At 45.0% G+C, this 23,022-nt stretch overlaps 1 protein-coding gene across 1 annotated transcript; it reads right to left on the bottom strand.

Moving 5' to 3' along the window:
- Positions 1–1,254: 1,254 nt before the first annotated feature.
- Positions 1,255–1,985, bottom strand: LOC127349050 (protein RADIALIS-like 3). The gene is made up of 2 exons (XM_051374857.2): positions 1,617–1,985; positions 1,255–1,539 (listed from the first exon to the last, which is right to left on the bottom strand). The coding sequence occupies exons 1-2, from the start codon at positions 1,847–1,849 to the stop codon at positions 1,518–1,520; spliced, it is 255 nt and encodes an 84-aa protein (XP_051230817.1). The 5' UTR covers positions 1,850–1,985; the 3' UTR covers positions 1,255–1,517.
- Positions 1,986–23,022: the final 21,037 nt, after the last annotated feature.

The following is a 23,022-nucleotide window of genomic DNA, read 5'->3' as shown; positions in this document are numbered from 1 at the left end:
GAGGCCTTTTGTGGCGTTCGGGAGAGCTAAGCCACCGCACCTCTCCAACGGAGATTAGCACTTGCAAGAGTGTGAACTTCGGGATAATTCATCGTCTCCCGCGTGTCTCGGTTATCTCTATACCCGAGGTCTTTACTTATGCACTTTACTTTGTGATAGCCATCGTACTTGAAGTTATATATCTTACTATCACATAGTTGCTTGTATTGCTTAGCATAAGTTGTTGGTGCACATAGGTGAACCATTGTATATAGGCTTTGAGCTTGACAAAGTAAACGCTAGTTTTATTTCACATTTGTTAAGCCCATCTCATAAAAGTTTTAAACCGCCTATTCACCCCCATCTAAGCGACATCCGTGTCCTTTCAGCGAGGAGCAGTGAGTTGGAACTGAGCGATGGCGTGAGATCGATATAGTGGTGTAAGGTTGGCTTGGCACCTAGGCTCAGCCCAGATTCAAACTGGGCTAATAGTTTTTGGCCGAGATGTCAATTTACCGGAGGAGGGCTAAGATCATGTTTGTCGTGTTGTGAATTCAAGTGATGATCATGTAATATTGATTGTTAAAAAATGGTGTTTAATGCGATAACCGGTTCATAAACAAAAAACCACTCTCGTTTCAAACATTTGAGCCAGTTTTACTGTGGAAATCTGAGGTTCTGGTAATTAGTGTCAATTTCTTGAGCATGGTATTCTCCCTAGCCGGTTTTGGAACCACTTCCAAATAGGATGAAGTATGAGCCCTAGTTCACCGTAGGCGGTAGACAAAACCAACCCATGGCAGTGTTTTAGAATCAAGGGGCTGATTATTTTATTTTATTTACCAGGAATAGGTGAGTAGCAAGTAACTTCTCGGCAGCACGATCGGTGTGCAGTTAGGTTAGAATTAGGGTGGGAAGAGGGGCGGGATGCGGGCAGGGGCTGAGCTGCTTGGTGCTACCCTGATGCACATGCATCAGGGTTGAAATAATTCTTTTTCTAGCAATTAGCTAGTGTAGGCATCCAATGCATCAGGTTCTACAAGTATTGATGCATAAGGTCCCAAATTCAAGCCTCGATATCTAAGTTGTGCATCATGTTAATTTTTTTCTAGCTCCGCCCCTGGATGTGGGACTACAACAGCTGTAGTTCCGATCTGATTCCATAACTCATTATGCCTTGATTTTGCTTTTGCGGGACGCCGCTTGCCACCCTAGTTGGAATCAAATATGCGTTTCGTTCATTCATAACCGGTAGCATAGAAGCCATCAAGAAAGTAATGCAAAGAGCTTTACAGTTTATACCCATGGATGCACACTACGGTCACACAAGAGGAACATGCACACAAACATACGTACGTAGCTTGTCTCGCGACGACAGAGCTGTATGATTACTACGGAGTAGTACATATACTCCCAAGCCCCAAACATACATCATATACGTACGTCCATATACACGATCACACTTGTAAGCTGCTAGCTAGCTTGCTCGTACTTTGGTAGGTGTGCTTCGTCCATTTCCACTCTGTGAACCCGGCCCATCATGTCTGGGCTCGGTTGGTTCTGCACGCGACGGCACAAAGTTAAGCGAGCTGTAAACGTTTAATCGAAACTGAAATATGAATGTATCCTATTCCTACCTGTTGCTGCCGTTGTTGCGATGGCTGGCGTTGTTGGCGGAGGGGTAGCCGTAGCGGCCGCGCTCGATGTCGCCGAGGTCCTCCGTGAGCAGCGCGTAGTGGCGCCTCACGTCGTCGGCCGTCTTGCCGCCGCCGACCGCCGCCGCCACGCGCTCCCAGAGGCCGGCGGTGTCGCCGCCGTACGTGGCCAGCGCGCGCTCGAACCTGTCGTTCTCCGCCGTGCTCCACTCCATCTCGATCTCTCTCCCACTCTACTGCAAAACAAAGCCTCGTCGACTTGGCTAGCTAGCTTGGGTTCTTGTGGCTACCAATGGATGGATCGACTTGTGAGTTGTGACCGGAGAGTACTCGATCGGTCCATATTTATAGGGCCGGCGGGGGAGGAAGTTAAGACGTACGTCAGTTTTGTGGCAAGATGGATCTGACTAAACCTGCCGCAAATGGCGCAGCAGAGCAGTGCCGCTAGCTCCATTAAACTAAGAAGCTAGCTATAGCTGGTGATATTTGCTAAAGTTTCCAAGCAAATTGCACTGGGCAAAGGCAAAGATGCTGCATCCCGGGCGGCTACGAGGTCGAGGAATTGCCTAGTAGTACTGTCTAACTAGAGCGCGCGTGCCCGGCAGCGATTGAGGGGACGCGTACGGTTTATTCGACCGGGCCAACATACTAGGAAAGCATCGCTGCTTTGGGTGACAATTTGCTCACTTACATTAAGCGCCTCTTGCTTGGATTAATTTGATAATGTTTTATAGAGTTGGCTTGTTGGTTTCCAGATCAGCGGGATCGATGCCATGTCTCATGCATCCTGGGCGCGCGAATTAACGACAAGTCTTCGAAATTTTCCTCCAAAAAGGAAAACGACAAGTCTTCATTATTTTCTTCACACGCAAGGTCGACATAAGATGTCCATGTTGAAGACTACATGAGACTGACATCTGAACCTGAAGATCGCCGGCTCGATCATGAGCCAAGTTTCATGCAATATGATCCCAAGGATTCTCTTCCATCACTGAAACTTGTTGATGTATAATATGTGTTGCCTACTCACTTGCAACAGACTTTATTTAGTTGAACTAGCTAAAGCGTGCAGTTCTACAAATTTATATATGATCGACGTGAACTATTATTAGTACTACCACAGCTGTCTGCAGTCGGCACCGGTAGCTTGTAGATGCATGGATGTAACTGGATAGTCTAGAATTTTCTTCCGTGCAAAAACAACACTTCTACCTTTTCTTAGGTCAGGATCATAAAAAAGCAAAAAATTCCGACGAGCTAGATCTTCATGCTGGATTGCTTGCATATATTGAAAAGAAGATAAGCCAATCATGTATGATCTTACAAATTTGGCATGGCCCATGACTAGCACATACAGGTTCCATCACAGAAAAGAATAGGAGAAAGGGGCCAATTTGTCTAGCTGACTTTATGCCCAACATTTAACAAGCATATACTACGACACAGCCTGCGCCCAGCTTTTGGGCCCGAAGATTACTCGCTTAGACATCATGGACAAAAAGCAAAGCAAATGACAAGGAATGATGCGTCCCCTGTTAATCTGCAATATCTAGCGCAAGTGTTCGCAAAAGGGGACGGGGCCATTGATTCCTTCCAACACTATGCAACATTAACAACTTCACAAGTGGATTATTATTGCAGTTCCCCTGAGATAATCACGCACCAGGTAGCATATATTATTTGGAATCAAGGAATCATGTCTGTGTGTAATGATGGTGGTAATGGGCTTTGGACGTCCTGCATAGTCGGCTAGCTAGAGCTAGCCTCCTGGCCTGTAGCATGCATGCATATGCTGCCACGACGAATGGTGCCCGACTAGTCATTGTTAGTTAGTGTCTTAGTGATCAGTGATGTTCTTTCAGTTGACTAGTGTTTCTACTGTCGAAGTCGGGCAGATTAAGCTACCTAGATATCAACATTTTTTATATTGTGGTTCCAGTAAAAAGCAGAAGCGCGCACTTCCCAACCAAACAAAAATGTATTGGTAGGTTGAAAGCTAGCAAATGCATTGCATATCATAAGAAAAAATGACATGTATATACTTGATAGTGAATAGTGACGTATATCTTCTCTAGCTAGAGGTCAGAAGAATCGGAGAAAGAAGTTCCACGAGAAAGTACAGCCATTGGTTGAAGTCATGAGAAGAAATAATTCTACGTACCACTAGGAGAACGGTTGCGGGCATGCCTTGGAAGTTGGAAGCTCCCAGATGGAGAATTTGAGAATATACATGGCATGCAATGGACAATTTGACTGTACCTATAATGGTACCTATAATGATATAGATTTTCTTTGAATCTGTGGGCGCACGCCGAAAGATTAGATGCTCCAGCTACTAAGATTTTGTGCATTACATCATCATCTATAACTGCATGTATTCGATGACTGCATATCTCCGCCTGTACTTTGTAAACTATATGTTGTACCAATCGACTCCCTTCAGAAGAATCTTCCATCAGAAGGTTATCACAAAGAATGTACCGATCTACGCTTATATTGTCCCCGACTTATACTGCCAAGTGCGCATCTGTGTGCTTTGTTGTTGCCTCATGGTATTCGTGTGTGTTGTTTTCTTACTTAAACTTTTTCTGATATATACGGACGTTACTGAAAGAGTAGCAGTGTTTGATAAGTTCATGATCCATCGATATTAGGGCTAAGTCGGTTTCCATCTGAACTCTCGACGCTTCCATTGCTTGTGCGACATGGAGATGGAAAATTCCGCTTTGCACGGGGTACTTATATGCTTGTAACAAATTGCAGATGTGTAAGACACTTTGCACGATTTGAACCAAAATGTAAGATAATTTTCTCCATTTCAGCAAGGTGAAGACTAGGCAAGACAAACTCAGACGCCATGTTTTTTTTTTGTTTGAAATGGAGATGTACCCCGGTTTCTACATCATGATGATGCACACGGCCGTTTATTAAAGAATGTTCAAAATCTGGATTGTTTACAACTCAAGCATCGCCAAGAATTGATACAAAAATCAACCAGCGAAAAACAAAATGACATACTATGACAACACATCAACATAGCCTCCTAGTATGTCGTCAGCAAGCCTGGTACAAGATATCCTGAGCCGTGTGCATCCAGAAATCATGGCATCCTGCTGTCCCTCCGGCGAAACGAGGGACTAAAGCTGGACCAATGTACCACCATATGGATAACCTGCAAAAAGTGGAAAGAATGTTTTTTGTTAAAGATAATATCATTTCTGACCCTCCATATAGACCAACATAAGGCAGAAACCTCAATCTGGATAAAAGCTTTAGATTATCTATCTACTCCATTCAACCAATTACCAAACATTAGTAATATTGGATAGAGGTGGAAGATCATAAGTGAAATTAACCGTACACCAAAGAAGTTTAGCTAAAGGACACTCAATAGAAAGATGTTGGATAGTCTCCTGGTCCCCGCAAAAAACACATCTCGTACATCCATTGTCGTTTTGCTAAATTATCTTTAGTTAATAGGACCTTGTTGCTCAAAAACTACATGAAAATCTTTATCTTTAGGGAAACTTTAACCTTTCAGATATTATTTTAAAAAAAAAGGGGTATGGTCACTCATAAGATCCTCATACATAGACTTAACCGTAAACAACTCAGTGGATGTCAGATCCCAAGTAAAAATATCATTATCTTCATTCAAGTTTACCCTGATCAATTTTCAACATAATTTTAACCATGAGGTCCACTTGTTAGCACTCAACATCCTATGGAAAGTAATATTTAGAGGAATTTGAGCTAACACATGAGCTACTGTTACGGAAAGAAATACTCAGACGCCATGTTAAGTAACCGTTCTTAGACAATATAAGCTTTATTACCCCTTGTCTTTGTATTGGAGAACTTGATGGAGGCATGGCTGGCATCGCTCCCCCAATTCCAGTGACATTGCCATCTTTTCCGATGCCATATGGCAAGTACTTAGTTCCATTCACGACCTTTTCAGATCCTTAACTGATATCTTTGATGAAATTCATACTTCATTTTTCCCTCCTTCTGTAACAACTCTGTGATATGTTTATGATGGACTTATGTCAATAGTCGATAAAGCCACTTTGACAAACATTTAGAATGTATTATATGCAAAAAAAAATGCCTCTTGACATATGTTATGCGGTTCAAAGCGAATACTTTCCACCCTAACTCATAGCCGGACTATCTTCTCGAACTCTTGTATAGATTCTTTTGAATCGGGTTAACTCTTAACCCAAGTCACATGACCATGTCTTTCGATTCCAATCATTCAAGAGGGCGCAAAAGATACCTCTCCAAGTTAGAGGGGCAAATCTCATCTTGATCAACCCAGGATTGTGGCATGTTTAATGACATTCTCGAAAGCTATCTTTATAACGCAGTTACTTGATTCACATCTTGAGACATGAGAAGACCTCAAGTCTGGTACATGGCATATACATACTATTTTTTTTTTGTGAAACACAGTTCAATTAAAGACAATCTTTTCATTTCTTGCAAGTTATCCATATGGTGTTACATTGGGTCCAGCTTTGGGCTCTCCTGTCTCCGGAGGGACAACGGGATGCCATGGTTTCTGGATGCACACGGCTCCAGATGGTCGCTCAGGATATCTGGTGCCAGGTTGGCTGGCGTCATACTAGGAGATTACTTTGATGGTTGCTCTGAGTAGTTTGTGCTTTTTTCGCTGGTTGATTTTTGTATCAATCCTGGCTGATGCTTGAGTTCTAAAACTTGTTCTAAACCTGAATTTATTAATAAATGACCGTGTGCATCATCATGATACAGAAGCCGGGGTGATACTCCCCATTTCGAAAAAAAAATAAAGACGCTCATACATACGCGTACACACTCACCTTTGTGAACGCACACACGCATACTCTACCCCTATGAGCACCTCCAAAAGACTGCGTTGAAGAACTGATCCGGCGAATCTTGGGTTAGCATCTACATGCCCATGGATGGTGAAATATAGTCATAAACAGAACTGTATACTGGTCAAAGGATATGTGTGCGCATAACCGCTATTGAGTAGGGAACATTAGAAAAATCATCATACAAAATATAGTCTCAGAAACAAGTCATGTTATTGTTGATACATACCAGTGACCGATGTTCAAGAATAGTATATAAAAACCATAATACATAGAGAAATATCATCATCATCACATGATTGCCGAAATGGCATGCATATTTTTAGCAGGTGGAAGAGTTACTCCAGGAGAGCCTCTAGAGATGGGATTTTTCCGTGTTGTAGAACTCATTTGTGTGTTTGTGTGTAGCTCTCTACAAGCCACACCAATATGTCGCCAAATAGATGGGGCGGTATAGGAGGACATGAAACCTCGTAACAAGGGTGTCACAAGGAGGTGGATCTAGCCCATGCGCCTCCCTGGCTCTGTTTGGGTGCCCCCTAGGTGCCCTTTTGTTTGTGGCTTCTCAATCCTTCTAAACAATCTCCTCTGGTTTCTCATGATTTTTTTTCTTTTGGAAACATATTAGAATACAAGAAAACATAGAAATATATTTTATTGTTGGAATTTATTACTAGTCCACAAAAGTATTAAAATTTTCTAAATAGCTAGTAAGTATGCGATAAAACTTGAAAATGATTATATATATTTGTCTATGGAACTACCGAGACAGATTTCCTTAAACCTCCGTACTCGCTACAGAAAACTTGAATAAGCTAATTTTGCCAATGTTTTAAAAAAAATCTTGTGTTGGTGTTCCTCGTTTTATGCTCTTATCTCATTTTTTTCGATAAAGGGAATATATTAATATCAAAAGATACCAATTACACCCAGCCTCTGCAACAACGCACCACCCTAATGGCACTACGGATGCACACAGCCAAAAAACGAAAAGAAAACTAAGAAACAAAAGTCCTGCTACAGTATCTCGGGCCTAACAACAGCAATACATCCACCGCCAAGACAACACCTGAAAAACAGACTCTCCAAAAACGATGCCTCCAAGAAGGGAACAGTGCTCTAACACCGTCATCGCCCGATCAAAGATCTTAGGTTTTCACCCTGAAGATAGTCCCCGCTCTCAAAACAATGCCTCCAACAAGGTCATTGCCAGGCACAACCAGTTAAGGCCAGACCTTGGGCTTTCACCCTGAAAGGTAGAACTCTGAACTTCACCTGTGTTGTCGCCCACACTTTCATACCGCTGGTGTGAAGCCCGGAACACCAAGCAAGTCCCTCAACAGCGCGGAGACTTGAACCTCCCTTAGCTAGTCCTCCCCTCCGGCCTTCATGAAATTCTCTTCTTCCGACTTTCATCATGGATCCATAGTCACCTGTTGTCAACACAGAAAAAGAGCTTCGTGCCGCTCCCTCCAGAACCAATCGGTCGGAATAAAAGCATGGGTGCGCACGACCGAATACCACCGATCCAGCAAACTCCAGGCAAAAGCACTGTTACATTTGCCGGCGGAGCCTTCCGAAACTCAACACTCCGGCCAGATCACGAGTCCAGGCCGCCGATAGGTCCTCCTTGATACATCTCCAACGTATCGATAATTTCTTATGTTCCATGCTTGTTTTATAACAATACTCACATGTTTTATACACATTATATGTCATATTTATGCATTTTCCGGAACTAACCTATTGACGAGATGCCGAAGGGCCAGTTGCTGTTTTCTGCTGTTTTTGGTTTCAGAAATCCTAGTAAGGAAATATTCTCGGAATCGGACGAAATCAACGCCCAGCATCTTAGAAATCCACGAAGCTTCCAGAACACCCGGGAAGGACCAGAGGTGGGCCACAGGGCCACCAGATGATAGGGCGGCGCGGCCCAAGGGGGGGCGCGCCCCCCTACTGTGTGGCTGCCCCGTCAGCCCTCCGACTCCGCCTCTTCGCCTATTTAAGCCTCCTTGACCTAAATCTTCGATACGAAAAAAGCCACGGTACGATAAACCTTCCAGAGCCGCCGCCATCGCGAAGCCAAGATCTGGGGGACATGAGTCTCTGTTCCGGCATGCCGCCGGGACGGGGAAGTGCCCCCAGAAGGTTTCACCATCGACACCACCGCCATCTTCATCAACGTTGCTGTCTCCCATGAGGAGGGAGTAGTTCTCCATCGAGGCTAAGGGCTGTACCGGTAGCTATGTGGTTCATCTCTCTCCTATGTACTTCAATACAATGATCTCATGAGCTGCCTTACATGATTGAGATTCATATGATGATGCTTGTAATCTAGATGTCATTATGCTAGTCAAGTGGATTTTACTTATGTGATCTCCGGAGACTCCTTGTCCCACGTGTGTAAAGGTGACAGTGTGTGCACCGTGTGGGTCTCTTAGGCTATATTTCACAGAATACTTATTCACTGTTATGGATAGCATAGTGAAGTGCTTATTTATATCCCTTTATGATTGCAATGTGTTTGGTATCACTATTCATCTATGTGCTACTCTAGTGATGTTATTAAAGTACTCTATTCCTCCTGCACGGTGTAATGGTGACAGTGTGTGCATCGTGTAGTACTTGGCGTAGGTTATGATTGTAATCTCTTGTAGATTATGAAGTTAATTATTGCTATGATAGTATTGATGTGATCTATGCCTCCTTCATAGTGTGATGGTGACAGTGTGCATGCTATGTTAGTACTTGGTGTAATTGCAATGATCTATCATGCACTCTAAGGTTATTTAAACATGAATATCGAATATTGTGGAGCTTGTTAATTCCGGCATTGAGGGTTCGTGTAATCCTACACAATTAGTGGTGTTCATCATCCAACAAGAGAGTGTAGAGTATAGCATTTATCTATTTATTCTGTTATGTGATCAATGTTGAGAGTGTCCACTAGTGAAAGTATAATCCCTAGGCCTTATTCCCAAATACTGCAATCATCGCTCCTTGTTTACTGTTTTACTGCATCTGTACTGCCTGCAATATCACCACCATCAACCACACGCCAGTTGTAGCATCAAGCTATTTTCTGGTGCCGTTACTACTGCTCATATACATTCATACCACCTGTATTTCACTATCTCTTCGCCGAACTAGTGCACCTATACATCTGACAAGTGTATTAGGTGTGTTGGGGACACAAGAGACATCTTGCTTTGTGGTTGCAGGGTTGCTTGAGAGGGATATCTTTGACCTCTTCCTCCCTGAGTTCGATAAACCTTGGGTGATCCACTTAAGGGAAACTTGCTGCTGTTCTACAAACCTCTGCTCTTGGAGGCCCAACACTGTCTACAAGAATAGAAGCACCCGTAGATATCAAGCACTTTTATGGCGCCGTTGCCGGGGAGGAAAGGTAAAAGGTACTCACACTCCGGATCTCGGCTACTAAGCTATTTTCCGGCGCCGTTGTAAGTACTCGAAGCTATTTCCTTTAGATCCTGCAATTGCATCTTTTTATTTCTTGTTTTACACTAGTTTGGTATAATGGAAAGCAACATGGAGCTTTTTATTCTTTTTCCTGAGTTAAGACATGGATGGTTTGATTCGAAAATTAAAAAACCCATGGAACATATTAGTATGAACACTTTGAATACCATTGTTGCTAATGATATGGAAAATTCTAAGCTTGGGGAAGCTGGTTTTGATGAGCATGATCTTTTTAGTCCCCCAAGCATTGAGGAGAAAATTTACTTTGATGATACTTTGCCTCCTATTTATGATGATTACAATGATAGTAGTCTTTTGGTACCGCCTGTTATGGAGGGTAAATTTGATTATGATTACAATATGCCTCCTATATTTGATGATGAGAATAATAATGATAGCTTCTTTGTTGAATTTGCTCCCACTATTACTAATAAAATTGACTATGCTTATGTGGAGAGTAATAATTTTATGCATGAGACTCATGATAAGAATGCTTTATGTGATAGTTATATTGTTGAGTTTGCTCATGATGCTACTGGATATTATTATGAGAGAGGAAAATATGGTTGTAGAAATTTTCATGTTACTAAAACACCTCTCTATATGCTTAAAATCTTGAAGTTGAGCTTGTCTAGTTTTCCTATGCTTATTGCATTATGCCTACATAACTTGTTTATTTACAAGATTCCTTTTCATAGGAAGCATTTTAGACTTAAATGTGTTTTGAATTTGCTTCTTGATGCTCTCTTTTACTTCAAATATTATTTCTTGCGAGTGCATCATTAAAACTGCTGAGCCCATCTTAATGGCTATAAATAAAGAACTTCTTGGTAGAAACCCATGTGTTTATTTTACTACAGTACTTTTGCTTTATATTTGTGTCTTGGAAGTTGTTACTACTGTAGCAACCTCTCCTTATCTTATTTTATTGCATGGTTGTGCCAAGTAAAGTCTTTGATAGCAAGGTTGATACTAGATTTGGATTACTGCGCAGAAACAGATTTCTTGCTGTCACGAATCTGGGCCTAATTCTCTGTAGGTAACTCAGAAAATTATGCAAATTTACGTGAGTGATCCTCAGATATGTACGCAACTTTAATTCAATTTGAGCATTTTGATTTGAGCAAGTCTGGTGCCTCTTAGAAATTCGTCTTTACGGACTGTTCTGTTTTGACAGATTCTGCTTTTTATTTCGCATTGCCTCTTTTGCTGTGTTGGATGGATTTCTTTGTTCCATTAACTTTCAGAAGCTTTGTGCAATGTCCAGAAGTGTTAAGAATGATTGTGTCACCTCTGAACATGTGAATTTTTTATTATGCACTAACCCTCTAATGAGTTTGTTTTGAGTTTGGTGTGGAGGAAGTTTTCAAGGGTCAAGAGAGGAGGATGATACAATATGATCAAGAAGAGTGAAAGCTCTAAGCTTGGGGATGCCCCGGTGGTTCATCCCTGCATATTTCAAGAAGACTCAAGCATCTAAGCTTGGGGATGCCCAAGGCATCCCCTTCTTCATCGACAAATTATCAGGTTCCTTCTCTTGAAACTATATTTTTATTCCATCACATCTTATGTACTTTACTTGGAGCGTCTGTTTGTTTTCATTTTTGTTTTTGTTTGAATAAATTCTTGTGTGGGAGAGAGACACGCTCCGCTGGTTCATATGAACACATGTGTTCTTTGCTTTTAATTTTCATGGTGAAGGTTGAAACTGCTTCGTTCATTGTTATTTGGTCGGTTCAGAAAATGCTGCATGTGGTAGTGGTATAATGAAACACTTGCATAATCTTGTAGATCATTGAGCTTTGATAACTTGATTCTTTGCAAACGTTTTGAAGTATTTGGATGTTAAGGCTTGCTGGATAAATAAGTTAAAATTAGTAGTGGATTGTTGTCTTTAAGCTTGTGCCGTACTACAAACTCTATTTAAATAGTTGAAGGTGTAGTTGGACTTGATAGCTTTCCATGTTTGAGAGTTCATCGTAATAACTTAGTTGTGCTGAAGGTCGAGGGAGCTAGCGGGGTACTTGTACCACCGTGAACGGCCCTCCTTGGAGTAAATTTTAATCATGCTCTTAATGTTGAACCTGCTAGATGTTTGCAATAAGATTGTGAGTTCTTTTTGACTAATGTTAAGCTACGGTTTTTGGCACTTCCACCATCAAAATTTGCTAGCCTCTTCGGTACTGTGCATTGCCTTTTGCTCACATTGAGAATTGTGCATACTTCGCCGGTACATCCAAATCCGTGGGAGGACTTTCTCTTGTCCTCCTACACATAAGCCCATACATCTCCTCAAAACAGCCACCATACCTACCTACCACAGCATTTTCATAGCTGTTCCGAGATATATTGCCATGCAACATCCATTTTACATTACATGTCATGTTGTCATTTATTATCTATATATTGCTTTGCATGATCATATACAGCTGATGTGTGGTTTACCCATGTTACGCTAGATCATTGCACATCCTGCTACACTGGCAGAGGCATACAGTTTTACATCATGTTTCATTCATTATGAGTTATTTGTACCAAAAAGTGTGTTGTCATATTAGGATGTTGCCCCTAAAAGTGAAAAGAGCCATGGAGGCCATCAAAAAGAGAAAAAGAAAAGAAAGAAAAAAAAATAGAAAGAAAAAGAAAAAAAGAAAAAAAAGGAATAAAGAAAAAGGGGGCAACATTACTATCTTTTATCCACACTTGTGCTCATGTTTTAGCATCTGCATTATTCATAGTCATCATTTGTGCTCATGTTTAGCACCTATACTTCATATGAGAGAGTTTTCATGTTTTACTAGTATAACTATGTGGGGAATTTACATTATAGAACTTGGGTTGTATATTCCAATGATGAGCCTCCTCAAAAGTGCTCTAGGTCTTCGTGAGCAACCAAGTTGGATGCACCCCCACTAGTTCCATTAGAGAGCTTTCATACACATATAGCTCTATGTGCATCCGTTACATGGCAATCACTACTCCTTGCATAGCTTCGATCATAAGGCTTCCTCTTGTCTAATGGTCACTTATAGCTTTGCAAGCCTTTCTTCCATTTGACCTTCTAAACCCCCATTAACGTTCTTTATGCCATACCATCCTGGTGCTAATACCAAATGCTTGCGCTCACCAGTTGAGTAGACTTCGAAACAGTTGATTCATGACGTTCATGTTTATGTTTACTTGACTGAATCCTTCTTATGTTGTGAAAATTTACTTGATGCTTGGAATGAAGGATAGAACTTCTACGCTGAATACTTAACACATCTTTAATGAACTTTGTACGGTTTCATGTCTTTGAAGCAATAGTTCATGAAAACTTCTAGCTTATTTAACTCTTGCATTATCATCTCTTATATCAATATAGACATTTGCTTTGAGTGATTTAATCTCAGTTCATATGCTTTACATTATTATTGGATCAAGATTATGTTGGTAGCATGTCACTTCAGAAATTATCTTTGTTATCGCTTACCTACTCGAGGACGAGTAGGAACTAAGCTTGGGGATGCTGATACGTCTACAACGTATCGATAATTTCTTATGTTCCATGCTTGTTTTATGATAATACTCACATGTTTTATACACATTATATGTCATACTAGCTAAATGCCCGCGCCTTGCTGCGTGTAAGAAAACCATGAACTTATACAACGAAAATCATCTGTGGCAATGGTGTACAAACTCAAGATGATGTTTAGAATCCCATATCATCTTCCAAATTCAGCGAGCAGGTTGTAGTAAAATTTAATGAATAGTGGTGGCAGTAAAATTCTACTCCATCAAAATTGAGATTACTAATTGTACCTTAAGTGTACTTTGACTCTCTACTTTTCTCACTCCTTTCGATTTTTCCTTGAAACACTGTTCCTAGCAGTAAAACTCAATTTTGCTGCTAGGGACAGTGCTCTATGCTCAGGAAATGAGGTTTGTGGTATAAGATTAGGTAAACATAAATGTCAGAATTCATTTACACCTATTTACTTACTGTAGTAAATTGCTAACTAACAGAATTATTTGCATGTGATGAATAATTTGTAACTGCAAATATGTGGCCAGCTATCAAGTACTAAGGTGTAAAAAACAAATTTGCAATTGTACAGGTTGTAACGGGAAGAACTACCAGTGTTGACCACCGCATATTCCCAAAAAAATAACTTAGGAGGCTGCCAAAATGCCACCGTCTCTTGCTGCCCATGCCTCAGGAGCAAGAGCAGGCTCCAGGCAGGGGATTCCAGGGCGGCGCTAACAGGCTGACCTTCGGCCGCGTGGGGCAGGTCGGGGAGCTTCTCTCTGCCATGAAGTGGATCCCTCGCACCGCCGTTCCCCTGGTCTGCTGCGCCACGAGTCTGCACAGCGGCGCCGCGATTCCTCTCGAGGAAGCACTCACCTCTGCATCCCAACCTGCTTCTGCGAAGATGCCCCCCACCAGGAGAATGTTCTCTGTCCTGTAGCCATCCGCTGGAGACGACCCGTCCTCGGAGCTCCGGCCGCCCAGATCACTCAATCTTGGCCGACCCCTTGCACTGCCTCGTTGAATGTAAAAATAATTGCTGCTATGTCTTTTCTTTTTTTTGCGTGCAGGACCAGGACCATGATCCTTGGATGCGGATATGGAGGCGCGGCGTGGTATGGCTGGGGCGGGGGCTTCTGCCGGAGTGGAATGTGGAGGCATAGGCGGCGGGGATGGATCTGGAGGAACCACTCGCGTATATGGCGTCGCTGGGGCGGCGTGGGAGGCCCGGCGGCGGGAGTGGACTGTGGAGGCGGCGGCGGCGGGGCTGGAGCTGGAGCTGGAGGAACAACTCGTGTCACTGGGGTGTGCTAGATTTTTTCGTGTGCGTGTGCGTGAAGGAGATTAGACTGCGCGTTGATTACGTGATTAATGAGGGGCTATAATGCAAAACGGCTGACGACGTACGACGCACCAGTCGCATAGCAATTTAATAGTAAAGATTTATGCATTTTCCGGAACTAACCTATTGACGAGATGCCGAAGGGCCAGTTGCTGTTTTCTGCTGTTTTTGGTTTCAGAAATCCTAGTAAGGAAATATTCTCGAAATCGGACGAAATCAACGCCCAGCATCTTAGAAATCCACGAAGCTTCCAGAACACCCGGGAAGGACCAGAGGTGGGCCACAGGGCCACCAGATGATAGGGCGGCGCGGCCCAAGGGGGTGGGCGCGCCCCCCCTACTGTGTGGCTGCCCCGTCAGCCCTTCGACTCCGCCTCTTCGCCTATTTAAGCCTCCTCGACCTAAATCTTCGATACGAAAAAAGCCACGGTACGATAAACCTTCCAGAGCCGCCGGCATCACGAAGCCAAGATCTGGGGGACAGGAGTCTCTGTTCCGGCACGCCGCCGGGACGGGGAAGTGCCCCCAGAAGGCTTCACCATCGACACCACCGTCATCTTCATCAACGCTGCTGTCTCCCATGAGGAGGGAGTAGTTCTCCATCGAGGCTAAGGGCTGTACCGGTAGCTATGTGGTTCATCTCTCTCCTATGTACTTCAATACAATGATCTCATGAGCTGCCTTACATGATTGAGATTCATATGATGATGCTTGTAATCTAGATATCATTATGCTAGTCAAGTGGATTTTACTTATGTGATCTCCGGAGACTCCTTGTCCCACGTGTGTAAAGGTGATAGTGTGTGCACCGTGTGGGTCTCATAGGCTATATTTCACAGAATACTTATTCACTGTTATGGATAGCATAGTGAAGTGCTTATTTATATCCCTTTATGATTGCAATGTGTTTGGTATCACTATTCATCTATGTGCTACTCTAGTGATGTTATTAAAGTACTCTATTCCTCATGCACGGTGTAATGGTGACAGTGTGTGCATCGTGTAGTACTTGGCGTAGGTTATGATTGTAATCTCTTGTAGATTATGAAGTTAATTATTGCTATGATAGTATTGATGTGATCTATGCCTCCTTCATAGTGTGATGGTGACAGTGTGCATGCTATGTTAGTACTTGGTGTAATTGCAATGATCTATCATGCACTCTAAGGTTATTTAAACATGAATATCGAATATTGTGGAGCTTTTTAACTCCGGCATTGAGGGTTCGTGTAATCCTACACAATTAGTGGTGTTCATCATCCAACAAGAGAGTGTAGAGTATAGCATTTATCTATTTATTCTGTTATGTGATCAATGTTGAGAGTGTCCACTAGTGAAAGTATAATCCCTAGGCCTTGTTCCCAAATACTGCAATCATCGCTCCTTGTTTACTGTTTTACTGCATCTGTACTGCCTGCAATATCACCACCATCAACCACACGCCAGTTGTAGCATCAAGCTATTTTCTGGTGCCGTTACTACTGCTCATATACATTCATACCACCTGTATTTCACTATCTCTTCGCCGAACTAGTGCACCTATACATCTGACAAGTGTATTAGGTGTGTTGGGGACACAAGAGACTTCTTGCTTTGTGGTTGCAGGGTTGCTTGAGAGGGATATCTTTGACCTCTTCCTCCCTGAGTTCGATAAACCTTGGGTGATCCACTTAAGGGAAACTTGCTGCTGTTCTACAAACCTCTGCTCTTGGAGGCCCAACACTATCTACAAGAATAGAAGCACCCGTAGACATCACTCCTCTTCACGCAAGAGAGGCCCTAGGACCGCCGCCTTTATTCAGGTCGGACCCCCACGTCGGCGACCATCCTGGGCTGGCCACTCCAACCCTCCACCGGCGACACCATCGCCGGCTTCCAAGCCCCTCCATCTCGCCGCCGGAACGCGGTGATAGATCAATAGATCCACCACCACCAACCGCGGGCCGATCCTCTCCGGCGAAGAAGAGGGTCACCTCCACCGTCGAACCCAAGGCTGCTGCCTCGGGCGTCCTCGTACCGCGGGAGAAGCCCAAGATCATCACCCCTCACCGGCGAGAGGCGGAGGGAAAGGCGCCCGCCTCCACCAGCCACCACCGTCGGCATGCCGCCGATGGGAGGCGGGGAGGCCGCAGCCCACAGCTGGATCGACCCCGGGAGGGCCGCCGCCCCTACATCCTCATCCGGCCGCCGCCGCGTGAGAGGCTCCATTGGCCGCCGTTCCCGACGCGCCACGAGGGGAGGCCCCCGCCGCCGCCACGCCCCGAGATCTTTGCCCCGGCGGCGCTGCCGGCGGCGGCGGCGGGAGGGTTGGGAGGAGGGGTGCGGGAGGGTTGGGAGGAGGGTTGGGAGGAGGGGTGCGGGAGGGTTGGGCCTTAGAAGATGAGGGTGGATGCATGGATATTCCTATCCCTTCTCCTCCTCAAAGTCCACACGAGTCTAGCCCTTAGAAGCACTGTCTCCCATGGCAAGAGTGAGAAAGTCTAGAAAGATGGCTATGGCAGAAGAGTGAGAACTCGATGCCTTCAAAGTCCCCAGTTGCCTCCACTGATAAATCTACAAATGATATCTTATTGTAGGGTGTTCTTTCAACGCATCCACTTACCTCATTGATTTTCACCACAGGTGGCAAAGGTAAAGCCCTCAAGAGGTGGGATTGAAAGCTCCAAGAAGATTTGGAACAAGAGAACTGCCAAAGTCACGAGCTGCAAAGGCGCCCAAGGACGAAGGTGCTGCAAAGATTATCAATAAATTTGCACCAAAGAAAAAGGACACGAAATAATTAACTCACATGTTGGGGAAGAGTGGTAAATACGAGGAAAAGCAGGAGCAGCCTTCTAAGAAGACCAAGCTCATGGCTGTTAGTGTATGTGGATTGCCCGCTTCTTTTTATAAGCATGGAATTTTCATTTTACTGGTTGGTGCATAAAACTCAACATAGTATCAGAGCTGAGGTCTTGGTTCCAAGTCTTAGATTTTGCAATTTAATATTACTCTTGCCCTCTTCCTGTCAATGTATATGCCAGTCACACATGAGATTCAATTCACGTAGAAGGTAGGACACATCAAGTCACACGTGCGAGGGAGTGTTACAGTATATGTAGATTGTCTACATGTTTCTATGTGTGCAGACTTTTGGTCTTACTGGTTCATGCATGATCTTAACAATGGCATCAATCTTCAGAGCTGGTGTGGTCAAGAAGAGAGACAGCTACACCTTCTAAGCCCAAGAAGCAAACCTTCGAGTCTCAAAGAAAGTGGCTTGAAACCATCAGGATGGAGGAAGAACCCAAAGGAAAAAAAAAGGGGAGCAATAAATGCAGCTGCTTCTTATCCTAAGAAGCACGTAATAAGTTTTATTTAGCATTCGAAATTAGAACATTTTGGGACGTTACAGATGAACATAGAGGGGAGAAAGAAAGCGGGGTGGATGTTGAAATCTGGTTCAATGTACTTTTGTGGTTTAAGTACGGGGAGTCGGGGACCAAGGTAACCAGAAACGCGATTCTATGATGCGATTCTACGCCCTTACTATCCAAATTGATTGCTCCAATTCTACGATTCTTTATCAATTGTGACTTTACAATTCCGATAATTACGATTCTATGGAAGAAAACCCCTTCGTCCCGTCCCGTCCCCCGCGGGCGGCGTCGGGGCGACAACCGCAGTCCTCCCCGCCCAGGTCCTAGCTCCCCTCCTCTCCCCTCCGCCGCCGTCGGCTTAGGCCACCGGGCAAAGCCCGCGTGGTGCCGGCGGCGGCGGCCGTCCCTTACCCGCGCGCTAGGAAGGGAGGCGTGGGGGCTCTCTTCGGCCAGCGGCGGTGCCTCCTGGTGGTCAAGGTTTCGGCGGCGGCAGTGCACCGCGGGTTGCGCAGCTCCGGGTGGCATGGTGGCGGCGGCGCGACCACTTGGTGGCGGGGCAGCGCGGAGGCCAGCGGCGGCACCCTCCTGGCCCTGATCTGGGCCCTTCGGGCCCCATCTAGGCTTGGGCGGGCCAGGTCGGGGCTTCTTCGTCTGCCTCCGGCGATCGATGGGGCTGATCTTGCTGAGGGCGATCAGGACGGCGATGCGCGGACTGCAGCACGGCCATGGGAGCTTCATGAGCCCTCCGGGCTCGGCCGGGCCAGAGGGGCCTGGTCTGCTCCTGTAGCCGTGTCCGGTCTGTCACCGCAGGCAGCGGTGGAGGTGGTGCCCTCCCGCGTGGCTGTTGTCTTGTTTCTCCTCGGCCGGGTTGCCTTTTCTCGGTTTCATCGGTCGTCGTCTTTAGGCTACGGTGAGACGGCGGTGGTGGGTGCAAGACCGTGGTGGCGCGAGTTGGTGGGCGGCGAGGTTGGCGGAGCAAGATGGAGTGTCCGGGGTTGTGGTTCTTGGGGGACGGGAGAAATCCTTGTTGGATGGTCGACATCGACGCGGTGACGCCCGCGGGCGCCGCCGTTCCTTCTTGAGGGGCGTTGGGGTTCCCCCTCCCCACAACCCTCCCGCATATCGAAGGAAACCCTAGGAGTTATCCGGGCAGCAGCGTCGTCATCGTCGCATCCCTTCTTGAAGGTGCTGCTTTGGTATGTGGCGCTTCGGAGGGCTAAGATCGTGGTGGGAATTCTCCGGAGGGCGCAACGGTTGCGGATCATCACCGTTTTTGTCGATCCGATTTTGTCGGCCTAGTTTTCCTTTTATGTTCTTCTTCTGTTTCTTTTGGGCTTTGTTGTGTTGTTTGCCCCAGCGGTGATCTCTCTTGTATCGGTTGGTGCTATATTACTATAGCGGGGCGAAAGCCTATTTCGAGCATAATTACGATTCTATGGCTCAGGATCTTAGCATAGGGGTTGCGGTCTAATGCATAATCGCGGTTCAGACAAACTTGATGGAAAAAATAATAAATGTGGTTCAAAGTAACATCTGTGATTTGAAACATGGCAAAGAGTTTGGATAAACCGAAAAAATCGAGCACAAACTTTCACAAATGCACAAATACCTGAGATAAGTGTGACTTAGCTGGTTTCTAGCTAAATCCACCTCTTATCCATTCAAGCGAAGACAGCTAGCAAGGCGGTTAAAAAACCAAGATGAAATCTTGGAGTTCACCACAACACCACTGCCTGTGTTCGTTGGTTGTTTCTGAAGTATTGTATACTACTTACCAAAAGCTGGTCACCATATATTCCTTCTCTACGGAAGCATATCGATCCACCATGAATACCCTGCATGGAATGAGAAAATGACGACCACTAACTTCGACCCTTCCTGGATTCGTTTGAATGCTCTGAGGGTACGTAACGTACAATCTTCGTACTCACATGTTTATCTTAAAACATGTTAGGCATCTATCTTGCTGTCCAGCTAGCAGCGTCTATAGTGAGCTTCAGTACCGCCAGCACGGCAACTGTGTGGCGCAACCCCTGCTCAGCTGCTCTGCGTGTGCCTCGCCCAGACAAATTTTCTTGCCGTTTTTCTCTTCTTCTGTTTTCGCCGAAAGAGATTTTGCTCGTTCACGCTTGGATGTGAGTGGATGGGTGCGTCAGGTGCGCACATTTGCAGATTCTACAACGGTATACAGTTCAGGTATCTTCACTTTGGCGTTAAATATATATGTAGACCTTTTCAAAAAAAAATATATATATATATGTAGACGTCCTGAATCCTAATGCAAAGAAAAGTGACATTTTTACTGTCTCACGATGTCGCAGCATCAATTGGCTCTGTTGTGTCCTGTCCTGATTCTTGAGGACCTCTGATTAATTTATGCCCTACGTACCAGATAACGAAGATTTCATTATTATATGAACAAATTGGCTGGTGAATAACTGAATACTTGGCCCAAGGTACAGTAGGCTACGAAACATTCCATGACCCTGGGCATTTCCCAAAAGCCAAGCCAACTTTACAGCCCAGGTTTCCAACATTGATCCTTCTGTCCTGATCCTTTCATGGTTATGTTCGCCCACCAAACATAAATAAAAAACAAGATGGTCATTTTGTCTTTACCCTTACAAAGATCTATGTTATGGTCATTGTCATAACTTTTGGTTGTACACATATATATCACGATATTTTTTAATTAATTAGTTCGATTGGTTTGAGTCTTTGAGATAATTTTATCCGTAAAAATTTAGGGATTATGACACTGAACCAAATCAATGAAAATCTACTTTTGTAGTAATGCATGCGCAATTAACTTTTGCAGCAACACATGATTATTTTGCCTGTACATCAAGATGCCTTTGAAAACAGCATATACCATTATTTTCAGGATGTGGTACAAGTAAACATGATAAAGCATTTGCCCGTCGAGTCCATAAGTTTTTTTTTTATAGCGGGGACAAAACTTTGTCCCAATTTATTAATCAAGAATGAGTGTTTGGACAAGATAATCCCTACATGTCATGAAATACAAAGGATTACTCTTCCAATATTATTTCACCAAAACGCTTTGCTCCCGCCTACATCCACAAGCGGGCTTCTTTCTGTTATATTGTGATCCAAATTTCAAGAAGAGGCTAACTTCTGACGAGCGGAGCGAGGCCCGTACGAATCGTTGCCACCGTCTATATATATTCCCCACTACGGGAAAGACAGGCGCTGCCGTGCGGCCGATCGCACGGCAAAGAGCCTATTTTGCACGGCAAAGGCTTCGACGCACGGCAACGTCTGCACGGCATAGTCTCCGACGGCAAAGACAACATTGCCGTGCGCATGACCAATATGCACGGCAAAGGGCTTTTCCGTGCGCGCGTTGCGTTGCCGTGCGGCATCCGCTTTGCCGTGCGGGCCATCGTTGCCGTGCGTGCGCCTCGTTGCCGTGCGGCTATTCTTTGCCGTGCGGCCACCCTTTGCCGTGCGGCCACCCTTTGCCGTGCGGCAACACTTTGCCGTGCGGCCACGCCCCAGCACGCACGGCAAAACTCCCTCCAGGCACGCAGAGCAGCATTGCCAGGTCTACAGGCTTGCGCCACGTGGCGCCTTTGCCGTGTGTATGCACACGGCAAAGTGACCAAATGTCCTTTGCCGTGTGCATACACACGGCAAAGGCCCCTGGTTTTTTCATTTTTTTTCTGTTTTTCTTTAATCCCTGCATTTCAAAATTGCATTTCACATATATATAACATATACAACATATATATTCACCATAGCATCACCAAACACATGAACAACACCACAAATACATCGAGCACACATAGTTTATGCATAACAAGTGCAATGTCCACAAATACATCAACACACATCAAGTACAAGTACAATCCATAACAAGTGCAATGTCCACAAATCCATCAAGACCATGCCATCAACCTTATTGTCCTCCTCCGCTTCCGCCGGCCTCATCGCCATTTCCTTGTGACATATTATCTATAAGGTTGATGGAATGAACATTTGCATTTGCATTTGCATATTGAACAAGTACAAGTAGCGGGTTGGGCACAAGAGGACTCACCGAGGTTCATGCTCCGGATGATGTTCATGTTGTTGACGGTGATAGGTGTCCCCGGGGTATGAGTGGGCGGTGGCGGCATCCACGGCAGGGAGTAAGGTGGAGGAGGAAGACTCCCCGGTGGAGAAGACAGAGCCGTCTGGCTCATCAGCCAGCTCATCTGTGCCTGCTGCTGCTGCATCATCTGCTGCTGCTGTTGCATCTGCTGCATCATCTGTGTCTGCTGCTGCTAGTACTGCAGAATCTGCTGCTCCATCTGCGCCCTTTGCTCCTGGGCCGCATGCTCCTTCGCTGCCATCTTCTCCTACGTTGTGTTGCCGCGATGTCATTAACATTTCAATGGAAAAGCATGTAAAGGAAATGTAGAGACCCGAGGAAGAACATACCCGTAACCGCTCGACAGCTAGATCCGAAGCCCGTGGCCGGGGCTCTACCTCAGGCTGGCCGCTCTTACGACCACGACGGATCTGGCGGAGAGAGGGAACCCTCGCTGGGTCGACGCACCCGTCACCAAACCATAGGCGGCCATGCTTCAAGCCTTCTCCCGCAAGCACCGCGACCTCAGGGTCAAAGTCCTCGGCCTCTGGGTTGGCGTCCTCGCCGTACTTCTGCTTGAACTTGGAGACATACGACGTGCACTGGGTCTCGGATTGCGGGTTAACCCACACGGACCCCGTCTCAGGATCAGGCGTCTTCCTTTGCTTCATCTTCTTTAGCACGGCAAAGACGTTAGGCTTCGCTCCTGTCCTGACTTCCTGCAAAAGAGAACATGTAA

Source organism: Lolium perenne, chromosome 4 (assembly GCF_019359855.2).
Source record: "Lolium perenne isolate Kyuss_39 chromosome 4, Kyuss_2.0, whole genome shotgun sequence".
Taxonomy (NCBI): Eukaryota; Viridiplantae; Streptophyta; class Magnoliopsida; order Poales; family Poaceae; genus Lolium; species Lolium perenne.
The sequence above is the reverse complement of the archived record's forward strand: the minus strand, read 5'-3'. Positions and strand labels throughout refer to the sequence as shown.